General features: G+C 37.5%; 1 protein-coding gene across 1 annotated transcript in view; it reads right to left on the minus strand.

The window, feature by feature from the left end:
- TMEM30A (transmembrane protein 30A) overlaps positions 1 to 12,695 on the minus strand; it is a 43,188-nt gene that overhangs the window by 10,368 nt on the left and 20,125 nt on the right. The window contains exons 2-5 of the mRNA XM_082405094.1: positions 9,114 to 9,221; positions 6,628 to 6,735; positions 1,841 to 1,928; positions 639 to 785 (exon numbers count right to left, since the gene is read on the minus strand). Of these exons, the coding sequence (XP_082261220.1) occupies positions 639 to 785; positions 1,841 to 1,928; positions 6,628 to 6,735; positions 9,114 to 9,221 (451 nt within the window). The remainder of the gene's footprint in view (positions 1 to 638; positions 786 to 1,840; positions 1,929 to 6,627; positions 6,736 to 9,113; positions 9,222 to 12,695) is intronic.

Raw genomic sequence — 12,695 nt, forward strand, 5'->3', positions numbered from 1 at the left:
ACTCTAATAAAACAAAGATACACAATATGAATAGTTTCCTTATGTTCAAAAGTAGAAATATATTCATATTCTAAGGAAGTCTTAAAGTCAAAAAAGAAACCAATTCCTCACATAAAAACTTAACAAATAATTACAAAGATTTGACTGATACCTCAATTAAGAGAATACTAAAAGTAGGCTATTGAGTATATTCCAAAAAGCAAATGACTTAATACAAAGATATAATGGTGAGAAACATTACATTGTGAAATCAAGGAGGCATAGAAACAAAAAGAAATTTGGACTTATAATTATTAATAATTTAAATAAATAAATAAATAAATAAATACTTGTTTAAAATAAACTTTGTCACAATTTTAAAAGATTATGGCTGAGCTGAAACACTTACAAGGAAATACCAGAGAAATTCAAGATTAAAAGTATACTACGTTTCTTTTAGAATTTCAATACATTAGAAGATACTACATATTTTTCCTAACTTGACATCAAGTTAAGAAAAGTTGTCTTTTAAAAAGCATAAAATAAAATAAAATAAAATAATAAAAAGCATACTTTTTTAAGATTCTAAAGACAGAAAATTTTAGGTGCTTCATTAAAACGCCTAGCTTATGTTTTAAGGGATATTAGTAATATTTTACCTTTGAATCGTTCTTCTAGGGGAATGCCTGCTCCAGGGGGGTTTCTGAATTTCACATTTTTATCTGTCCACCAAGCAATACCTTTCTTTTTCAAAGGAATAGGCGTAGGATCAGATTCATTGCCAACCAGAAACAAATCTAGTGTATCTAAACACAAGAAAAGGAAGATACTGCTAAACATCTACTGAAAATCCACAGTACTGGCTTTATTCCATGAGAAATGAGGATCTGGTACTTGCTCCCAAAGTGGTTGTAACGAAGTAGGCACATGATGAGCATTTGCTCTTGATCATTTGCACGTGAATTAACTACGGTAACTTTATAATCCTAGATGAACTTGCCTTCCCTGCATAGTTCCAGGTCCTTTTCCTACATGGCTAGCTGATATGTGATATGGTCAAATGTTTTAATATTAACCCAAATAAAACAATTTGCAAGGTAAATCTGCCTCTCTTTCTATTCTTTAAAAAAAAAAAAAAAAAAAAAGCATTGCTAAATAGCTCCTGGCTTATCAATTTCTCTCTCTGCACTGTCCAAACTGGTAATCACTAGCTATATGGCTACAGAGCCCCTGAAATTACGGCTGGTCCAAATGACTATGTTTTGTAAGGATATAATATACATCAGACATCAAAGATTTAGTATAAAAATTAGTATATAAAATATCTCACTAATAACTTTTATATACTGAATATCACTTACATGCTGAAATGACAATATGTGGGGCATACTGAGTTTATAAAATATAATTAAAATTAATTTCACTTGTTTCTTTTTTATTGTTTTTAACGTGACTACCAGAAAGCTTAAAATTATACACGTCTCACATTTATGGTTCACATTACATTCATATCAGACAGTGCTGTTCTAAATGATCAACTGTAGCCCCTTTTTAATGGTATAAATATTCAAAGTTGTTGGTAAAGGTAGCCTGGCATTTATTTTGTCATGTATGAAATAGTAAGTTAGCAGAATGTCCCTGCTTCTTTCTTCCCAGAGACAGAAATTCATTCTTAAAATATAAGAATTCATAAAAGAAAGTCATAAAGCATTATAATACCCCACTAAATAACTAATCCACATATTTATCTTAAAGCTGTTGAATTTCTCAATTTCATTCATGTTTCTGAAAGATTATACAAATATTCCTAACTACAGTATAATATATATGTATATAATCTTTGTTTCTCTCTGTCTCATACCATTAAACATGCTGTTGGCAATAGCTCCACAAGGAGCAATTGGTTTGTCTTCATTTCTTCGATAAGGCTCACATTCCTTACTGGGATTCTGATATTTAGAAGGAAAGAAGAGAGAAGTTATTACCCAGGCCTCTGGGAGAACTATGAGTTAGTCCTAATTACTGATTAAAAATTCAATCCCTACATATTTCTCACTTGCAATGCATATAAAATGTCTATAGTATAAACAGGCTGTAAATAATACCACATTTAATTACTCAAAATATATTCCTTAACATTACTGCATTATAGCCTTTCTTTGCATATACTGTCATATAGGTATATGTCAAATTGACTTTTTTTTCTTTTTATAAATTTATTTATTTTATTTATTTTATTTTTGGCTGCGTTGGGTCTTTGTTGCTGTGCACGGGCTTTCTCTAGTTGCAGCGAGCGGGGGCTACTCTTTGTTGCGGTGTACGGGCTTCTTATTGCGGTGGCTTCTCTTGTTGCAGAACACGGGCTCTAGGCGCACGGGCTCAGTAGTTGTGGCTCACGGGCTCTGGAGTGCAGGCTCAGTAGTTGTGGCGCACGGGCTTAGTTGCTCCGCGGCATGTGGGATCTTCCCAGACTAGGGTGTGAACCCGTGACCCCTGCATTGGCAGGCTGATTCTTAACCACTGCGCCACCAGGGAAGCCCCCAAACTGATATTTTAAAAAATTTTCATATCAACACAGAAATCATAGTTACAAACTGTTTTCTGCCCAAGAAAAACTAAGAAGCTGTCTATTGTCAATCCAGCTGTAACAGAATGAAAGGAATCTTAAACTGGAAGTAAGAAGACTGGAGCTTCGGGACTTCCCTGGTCGTCCAGTGGTTAAGACTCTGCGCTCCCAATGCAGGGGGTCTGGGTTTGATCCCTGGTCAGGGAACTAGATCCCTCATGCATGCCGCAACTAAGAGCCCGCATGCCGCAACTAAGAGCCCGCATGCCGCAACTAAAGATCCCGCATGCTGCAACTAAAAAAGATCCCGCATGTCGCAACTAAAAAAAACAAAGAGCCCGCATGCTGCAACAAAGATCCCACACGCGGCTCCCACATGCTGCAACTAAGACCCAGCGCAGCCAAATAAATAAATATTAAAAAAAAAAAAGACCTGAGCTTCTAGTTCCAGCTATGTACTATGGGACTTCGCGCAAGTCCCTTGATTTATCTGCACTTCACTTATAAAATGAACATGTTCAAGTAGATAATTTCAAATTTTGCAATTTGGGGTTAAATCCCACATGGAAGGAAGGGAGGGAGGGAGGAAGGAAAAGTCTAATGCAGATTCCTAGAATATACCAATCTTCTCTAAACTGTGCACCCAGGTATAAAGAAAACAAAAATGTTGGCAAGGCAAACAGCACTTCACCTGTCCTCCAGATTTGGTTTTGACTTAGTCCCTCTTGAAGATCTCAAGCAAACGTGGAAGCTGTAGGATTAATCCAGAGATTCTACCAAGTCTGATATTAGGTGTACATCTGAGTTGTTCTGCGACTCCAAGGCCACATTAAGCCATGTCTCACAACACATAAACAAACCAAGATAGTCTCAATTTGAAATTAACTAGAACCTAGTTAGGCCTCTTAGGGCTATTCCATTATAACCAACCTTGACTCGTATCTACATTCTCTGTGTCTACACTGGAAAAAGAACTACAGGAGTGAAAAAGACAGAAGAAGGTAAAGAAAATGTGGCAGGGAATCTCGTAAAGTCTCTTTAATATTTGACTTCTCAGCTTTTTGGTCCCTAAGACATCTACATTCATAAAGTTAGTATTCTAAGACCATGAAGATAGACAATGTATAACTGGCTTATTACTATTTGAATGTTTTGATGAAAACTGATTTCAAAAAAATAAGGTAAATAAACTCTCAATGGGGCAAATATATTCTAACCACTAAACCATTTTGGAGGGGAGGGGGGCAAGGAACGGCAACTTTATTTGGAAAACCAGCAGACAGAAAAGATGATGGACTAGTGTCCCCAAGAACCATCTTCTAACTACTAAATTATTGAAGAAGTTTTTTTTAAAAAAAAGGAAAATATTTACTACCTATGCATCAGGTACTGAACTAAGCAATGCTAGGTACTTTGCAGTAACTGGCTTAGGAAAGCCATTTAATAAACAGTACCTAACATGTACCACATACCATGTAAGGCGCGAGAAATGGAAAAATGAAAAAAAAGTCCCTGCTTTTCAGCAGCTCACAATGTAATATAGGAAACAGACTCAAATACAACCAACTATAATATGAAATAAGAGCCATGATAAAGGTGTCTATATTCATTCCATATATATTTATTAAATGCCTTTCATGTGCTAGGTACTGGAGAGGCACTTGGTATACGGTGATTAAAGAAAGTCATGCTCCCTGCTCTCATGAGCTTGCAGTGTAGTTGGGAGGACAGAAGATAAGGGGAGACTGTCTCTGGAGGTAGTATCGTGAAAGTTAAGACCTAGAGAAAGTAGGAGACAGCCACACGAAGAGCAGACAGAAGAGGGCTTTAAGCAGAGCGAACAGTACACACCATTTAGAAAGAACTTGATACTTCTGAGAAGGTAAACAGGGAATGTAGTTAGAGTATGGCAATAAAGAAAATGACATATGATGAGACTGGAGAGTCATGCATAGCTCAGATCATCCTGAGTAAACAAATCACTGAAAGATTTTAAGCAGGGAAGTGGTATTTCCTTTTTTTAAAAGATCACTCTAGCAGCTATGTAGAAAATGGCCTGGAAAGGAAGAGCAAGAGTGCATGATATGGGGAAACAGTCTGTTAAGTAAAGCGAGAAGTGACTTGGAACAGGGTATGGATGAAGTAAATATGTAAAGAAGTTATTTTGCAACCAAAGACACTAAAGTAAACAGCAGGCCTGAGGTGAGAGGACCTCCAGGGAAAGAGTAAAAACCAGGCCAAAGGTACATTAAGGATAGAATATAAAATTAAAGGCTGAAGTGGTAGGTTGACACCAGACTGTGAAGGGCCTTCCATACAATGTTAAGTTACTTGAACTTCAATCTGTCTGTTCTTAACATCTTTACAATTTTTGAAAGCCACCTGGTCTTAAAGTCATATATTTTGGTCTAGTCCAGGGATTGATAAATGACAGCCTGCAGGCCAAATCCAGCCCAGCACCTGTTTTTGTAAATAAAGTTTTATTGGAACACAGCTACCCATTCACTTAAGTATTCTCCATGGCTGCATTCATTCTACGATGGCAGAGGTGAGTAGCTGCAATAGACTATATAACCTGCAAAGCTGAAAATGTTTACTATTGGCCCTTTACAGAAAAAATTCATCAATCCTTAGGTTTAGTCTAAAAGCTCTGCTTGAGGTTTGGAAGAAAAGAATCTCAGCTTCTTTTGCCCTCAGTGAAGAGAGTGTGTATCTATATAAAAGAACTGTAAATCAACCACCACTTCTAGGTCTTTCAACACACCCAATCTATGATCCCAATCAACAAATTCTTGGTGTGTCTCATCAACTTGGTGTGTCTCACAGAACTTCACCTTCTCTGGACTTGAGTCCTTAAAGTTGGATCCCACAACATAAATCCCACATGGACTACAAGATATTGCAGACCTAACCAGAATCTGTAAATAGACTTATTATTTCTTAAGATCCCAAACATCAGGAAATAGCAATAAAACCAGGAAGGATAACCTAGAGTAACTTTACGTTTACCAGGACCATTCTGGTCCCAGTATGGTCCTAAACTGCATTTTAAGAGATACTTGAATTGCTGAAGTTTTGCTGCATTGGCAGCAATAATATAAAATACTTGGGCACCAACCACTACTCTGAGAAGCTGAACAACAGTCAGGAAACTAAGATCCTCCAGTCCACAGATTCCCACACCAGGCTGAGCATCAGAAGGGGAGCTTGTTAAGAATAGATATTTTAGGGCTTCCCTGGTGGCGCAGTGGTTGAGAATCTGCCTGCCAATGCAGGGGACATGGGTTCGAGCCCTGGTCTGGGAAGATCCCACATGCCGCGGAGCAACTAGGCCCGTGAGCCACAACTACTGAGCCTGCGCGTCTGGAGCCTGTGCTCCGCAACAAGAGAGGCCGCGACAGTGAGAGGCCCGCGCACCGCGATGAAGAGTGGCCCCCACTCGCCGCAACTAGAGAAGGCCCTCGCACAGAAACGAAGACCCAACATAGCCAAAAATAAACAAATTAATAAAAAAAAAAATAGATATTTTAGAGCTCCACCCCTGTAGACACAGACATATGAGACTTAGGAGAATCCTGGAATCTGTATTTTCAAAAAGCTCCTCAGACAGTTTTTCAGTAACCCACACCCTTTGGACTTTACGACTCGGGCTTCCCACAAGGTAAAAAGCAAAGAACATGCATGTTCAATTCTAAAACACAATCTCAGAAATTAAAAGTAGCTTATTTACGTATTCCTACCCAGTGTAATAATAACGAGTAAACTCATACAGAACAAATTATATTCCCAGAATGCTAGACTCATCAAAATTCTATTACAAACAGATTAACATAGCAAAAATCCCAATGATACTACCGGAAACAAGCAGGTTGTAATGTGTCCTCTAGCTGCAAGAAATCATTAATCTGTGCAAATTCCAGGGGAAAAAATTTTAACTAAAAACCTTCACTAAACAAACTAAAAATGTCAAACAACACTTTAATTTCATCTAACGTTATTAAATTTAACATTTCTAATTGAACAATCACCACATGTTCTTAGTTCTTAGACATCGTAGTTTCATGTTCCATCATTTTACTTACAAGTAAAGCACTAGGATCTCCATTTAGTTGACTATCATCTCGAGATTTCACATAACGACGATGGTTTTGATAGAAATTAGACAGTCCATAATACATAAACACATTGCCCTAGAGAAACAGAAAGGGAAAAAATGTTCATATAAAACTATTAAGTATGAAGTTGTTTCATGCATACATAAAAGCTATGTAATTTGCACTAGTTTAGAATTTGTGATAACTTAAAACAGTTACTGGGGTGAATTCTACCAGTACTTAGCAATCTAAAATGGTACAAATTGTAAATAAGGTTTAACAGTCAAACCAAATCAAATAATGTTAAAGAATCAAATCAAATAAGGTCAAAAATCCAAGAGTCAACTTTGAAAATACTCTGAAAGACCTCAAAGATGTCTATTTACATTAAAACAAACAAACAAACAAAAAAGCTCTCAAGGAATCTATTAGCCTAGTCTGATCTACTTTCAGTTGTATTTATTTATTTTTTAAAAGATTTTTTTTTTTGATGTGGACCATTTTTAAAGTCTTTACTGAATTTGTTACAATATTGCTTCTGTTTTACGTTTTGGTTTTTTGGCATGACGCATGTGGGATCTTAGTTTCCCAACCAGGGATCGAACCTGCACCCCCTGCATTGAAAGGCAAAGCCTTAACCACTGGACCGCCAGGGAAGTCCCTACTTTCAATTTTAAATCTTCTCTAATTCAGATTGGTCTTCATCCAATTAGCATCAACTTTTCAAAGGAATAATGCTTTCAAGCTTTCATTTACTGCCCAAAATAAATTCTGAACTTGAATTGGGACATAGTAAATTTCTCAGTAGGATACTATATAATATTAGTAATGAACAAATTAATAATTAGTAAAGTATCTAAGATAATGAGTCATTTTATAATAATCAAGAAAAGTACTTAAGTGTATTCAGTGGAGTCAACTTGGAAATAACCTGGGAAATAAGGGTAACCTACATACACTGTAACTATTTAGAAGATGTTATGAAGTCATCTTGAATGACTAAGATTTTTAGAGGTGGCAAAAACATCAGCTATTTTCTCCTTTCTGGTTGCTACCTCCATTGTCTATAACTTTATACTCAATTAAAAGGAATTCAGAAAAAAAAAAAAAGGAATTCAATAACATTTTGCTTTATTTGATTTGCTGTTTTCATATGCACAATCATTTATTTAAAGCTTGATTTTCAAACGTCAAAATATGCAAACTTTCCCATTCCATATAAAGAAAACACTTACATAGAAATCTTTCATTTATTTATTTGGTTGGTTGGATTTTTGTTCTCTGAAAAGGCTTTTAGTCTAATTCAGTTTGGGCTTGTAAAGGAACAGAGAGCCCACAAAAGAATGAATCTGAGGATGATCACCTTTGCAGAAGAAAAGTTCTGAAATGCTAAGTGTTTTTGTATGGGGGAAGAAACTAGTGGAGCTTCTAAATCATTGCAAGTCTCTTCCATGTCTTTAATTCTGCCTGTTCTGACAAAAGCAGAACTTAATGCTTCTTTATAGTTTGTCCATCACATAAAAAAATCAAATTTTTATGATGTTTTAAAGTTATATGTTATTTCTGCCAAAACAAAATAAAATAATTAAATTCCTGTCTTCTCCCTCATTTATTTTCATACTTTTTAAAAAGGGAGCGTTACAGTCCCCTATCTCAGGGCAACAGCACCCACAACCAATAGATGGCAACCATCTACTAGGGACCTCAGAAGTCATCGCGACCTTTACAAAAATCTAAAGCATAGCTATAAAAATCTAAAAAGTTGGCATGTATTAAAGCAGTTTTGCTCCCTGAAGAATAAAACAATAATTTTTTAAAGCTCAATTTTCAGGTAAAGGAGAACACAAACGGGTCTTGTCATGCCTATTTCTGAATCTTTGTGTCCTTTAGCATCTGCTCAGTTTCCAAGAAGAATGACAGATAAGTGTGAATGCAAAAGACACACAGACCACACACACACACACACACACACACACACACGGATGGTATTCTAACTGCTTGTCAATAAGGTTTTACTAAGTGTTTGCATTTATGTTAAAGTATCATATCTGATGAAAAAATAATGCAATTAAATAATGGGTGAATTCGTATTTATTTTCCAAAGTAAAACTTATAGTATTAAAAGTAGGCAAAACAGTTTGAGCAATAATTTTTTACATACAAGTAGATGTAGATAGAAACTTGATATAAAAAAAATTTTTATACAGTTATAAAATTTTCCAGAAAAAGAATAGGTTTTAAATTTAATCTAAACTACTAACTACAATAAACTATTAAATTAATGTATTTAATTATCAGACGGCATAATCCAATAGCAAAGCAAAACAATCTTCCTCAAAAGTGTACAGATTCCCAATAAATTAAAGCAACATCTCAACAAGAAGAAAATAACGAGTAAAAAAAAAAAAAATTTAATATAATATCAATATTTTTTAAAGCATGGCTTTTCTAAAACATTACTTGGGAATACAGACCTCAAATGACTGTTCCAGTGTGAAGTTAATGGTACAAATACAAGGCGTCACGTTCGGAGACAAACATTTATTGCAGGGACTGGCAGGGTCCGTGCCGGTATAATCAATCTGCAAGAGAAAAATATAACTGAGCACACTTCCTTGGAGAACGTGGACACACTCTGAAATAATTTGCTATCAGAGGGAAAAATGAGTCTGACGGAGCAATAATAGCCCAGAAAAAAACTTTTTATAGGATCATCTGTTTATTTTGACAGTGTGAGGTGTAAAAACTGGAAAGGGTCCTATGTCATCCTACTGGCTCATCTCTCCTTTTTACCAAAAGAAATACATTTATGCATAAAATCATAAATACAAAATTCAAACTGCATGATGTATAAAGATTTAAATAACTATAAAGTCTAAACAACTTTTCCATCATCTCAGCTTTCCATGGCACATTTTCAAATTAAAAAAACAAACACACAGACAAAAAACTACCAGGTTTCTCAAGGGCTACCATTTTTTTAAAACCTGGTGTTGGATAATTAAGAATCTGTCTTATCTTTCTCCTGGGTTCCTGGCAGGGAGCCTCTAAATCCCTTAAAATTCCCCTGGTGATAAGAGTGTATTTGTTTTCGATAAGCCCCTTGATTCACACCAGAGTTTATGCTAAGGAGATGGCTCAGGTGAGGGCTGGTCACCAGAAAGACTAGATGTGATTAGGGACTCTGGACCAGCCCAAACTCTGGAAGGAGGGAGAAGGCTGGAAATTTAGTTCAATCATGTGGCCAATGTTTAATCAATCATGCCTTCATCATGGAATTCCAATAAAAACTCTGGCCACCAAAGCACAGGTGAGCTCCCAGGTTGGTTAACCCATCAATGTGCCCTGATTCTACAGGGAGAGGGCACGAAGTTCTATATTCAAGACTCTCCCAGACCTTGCCAAATGTGTCTCTTCATTTAGCTGGTCCTAGTTTATATGATTTATGATAAAACTATAATTGTAAGGCTAGCACTTCCCTGAGTTCTGAGTCATTCCAGCAAATGATGGAACCTGAGAGAAGTTACAGTAACCTTCCATATTTTTAGGCAGTTGGTCAGAAATGCAAGTGGCCTGGAGACCTCTGAACTTGCAACTGGCATGTGAAGTGAGGGCAGTCTGGGGGAGGGGGGCTTGGGAACTCCCGGGTTTGTAGCCGGTTGGTCAGAAGTATGGGTAGCCTGGGGCCCTGACTCGCAGCTGGTGACTGAGTGGTCCCGAAGCACAGTGTTGGGGACCGTGCCCTTACACCTGCAGAGTCTGACACTAACTCAGGTGGTCAGTGTCAGAACTGAATTGCAGTACACCAGCTGCTGTCAGAAGACCTGACCTGAGAGCTAAAATGAGAAAACTTTTTCCATTATACAAATTTTTTAAAATAGATTTTATTTTTTAGAGTGGTTTGAGGTTCACAGCAAAATTGAGTGCAAACTACAGAGTTCCCATATACTCCCTGGACCTACACATACACAATCTCCTTGATTATCAATATCCCTCACCAGAGTAAGGCATTTGTCACCAATGATGACCCTACAATGACACATCATTATCATCCAAAGGCAGTGGTTTACCTTAAGATTCACTCTTGGTGTTGTACATTCCACGGGTTTTGACAAGGGTATAATGACATACATACACCATCACAGTATCATACAGAATAGTTTCACTGCCTAAAAAATGCTCTGTACTCTGTCTATTCATTCCTCTCTTATCCCTAACCCCTGACAACCATGGATCTTTTTACTGTCTCCATAGTTCTGCCTTTTCCAGAATGTCACATAATTGGAATCATAAAGTACGTAGCCTTTTCGGATTTACCTCTTTCACTTAGGAATATGCATTTAAGGTTCCTCACTGTCTTTTCATGGCTTGACAGCACATTTCTTTTTAGCATTAAAGATTATTCCATTTTCTTGGTCCACCATAGATTATTTATCCATTCACCTGCTGAAGGATATCTTGGTTGTTTCCAAGTTTTGGCAAGTACAAGTAAAACTGTTATAAACATCCATGTGCAGGTTTTTGTGTGGACCTAAGTTTTCAGCCCATTTACGTAAATAACAAGGAGTAGAAATGCTGGATTACATGGTAAGAGTATGTTTAGCGTTTTTTTTTTTTTTTATTGCTTGCTTTCTTTCTTTCTTTCTTTCTTTCTTTCTTTCTTTCTTTCTTTCTTTCTTTCTTTATGGCTGTGTTGGGTCTTCGTTTCTGTGCGAGGGCTTTCTCTAGTTGTTGTTTTAATTTGCAATTCCCTAATGACAATGTCAAGCATCTTTCACTTGTTTACTTGTCATCTGTGTACTATGGACTAAAGGTTTATGTCCCCCCAAAATTCATATGTTGAAGCCCTAATTCCCAATGTGATTAATCTGGAGGTGGGGACATTGGATTAGGGTTATTTATTTATCTTTTAAATTTTATTTATATTTTTGGCTGCGTTAGGTCTTTGTTGCGGCGCACGGGCTTTCTCTAGTTGTGGCAAGCAGGGGCTACTCTTCGTTGAGGTGTGCGGGCTTCTCAATGCAGTGGCTTCTCTTGTTGCAGAGCACAGGCTCTAGGCATGCAGGCTTCAGTAGTTGCAGCATGTGGGCTCTAGAGCACACGGGCTTCAGTAGTTGCAATGCGTGGGCTCAGGAGTTGCAGTGTGCAGGCTCTAGAGCATGAGGGCTTCAGTAGTTGTAGCATGCGGGCTCAGTAGTTGTGGCTCGAGGGCTCCAGAGCACAGGCTCAGTAGTTGTGGCGTGCAGGCTCAGTAGTTGTGGCGCACAGGCTCAGTTACTTCACAGCATGTGGGATCTTCCTGGACCAGGGATTGAACCTGTGTCCCCTGCATTGGCAGGTGGATTCTTAACCACAGCGCCACCAGGGAAGTCCCTGGATTAGGTTTAGATGAGGTCATGAAGGTAGGGCCTCCGTGATAGGACTAGTATCCTCCTAAGATGAAGAAGAAAGACCAGAGCACGCTCACGCTCACACTCTCTCTCTCTCTCTCTGTCTCTCAGCTACGTGAGGACAAAGTGAGAAGGCAGCCATCTATCAATACAAGTCAGGAAAAGGGTCTTCACCCTTGTCAGGGTGAAGAATCTGAAGGAACTGAATCTGCCAGCACCCTGATCTGGACTTCCCAGCCTCTAAGACTGTGAGAAATAAATGTCTGTTGTTTAAGCCATCTAGTCTATATTATTTTTTTTTTATAGCAGCCCAAATTGACAGATTTTGGTACTGAAAAGTGGGGTGCTGCTTTAACAAATACTCAAAAAGACAGAAGTGGCTTTGGAACTGGGAAACGGTTAGAGGCTGGAGATTTGAGATGCATGCTAGAAATATAAACATTAAAGGTGATTCTGGTGACAACTCAGACAGAAATGAGGAGAGTTAGAAAGAAAGCTTCCATCTCCTTAGAGAATTAATAAATAAATGTGATCAGAATATTGGTAGAAATATAGATGGTAAAAGGCCATCCTGGTGAGGTCTTACTCAGAAATGAGGAACATTATTGGACAATGGAAAAAAAGGTGATCCTTGTCATAAAGTGGCAGAGAATTTGGCTAAAGTGT

This window comes from Balaenoptera borealis (genome assembly GCF_965194805.1).
Source record: "Balaenoptera borealis genome assembly, chromosome: 9".
Lineage (NCBI taxonomy): Eukaryota > Metazoa > Chordata > Mammalia > Artiodactyla > Balaenopteridae > Balaenoptera > Balaenoptera borealis.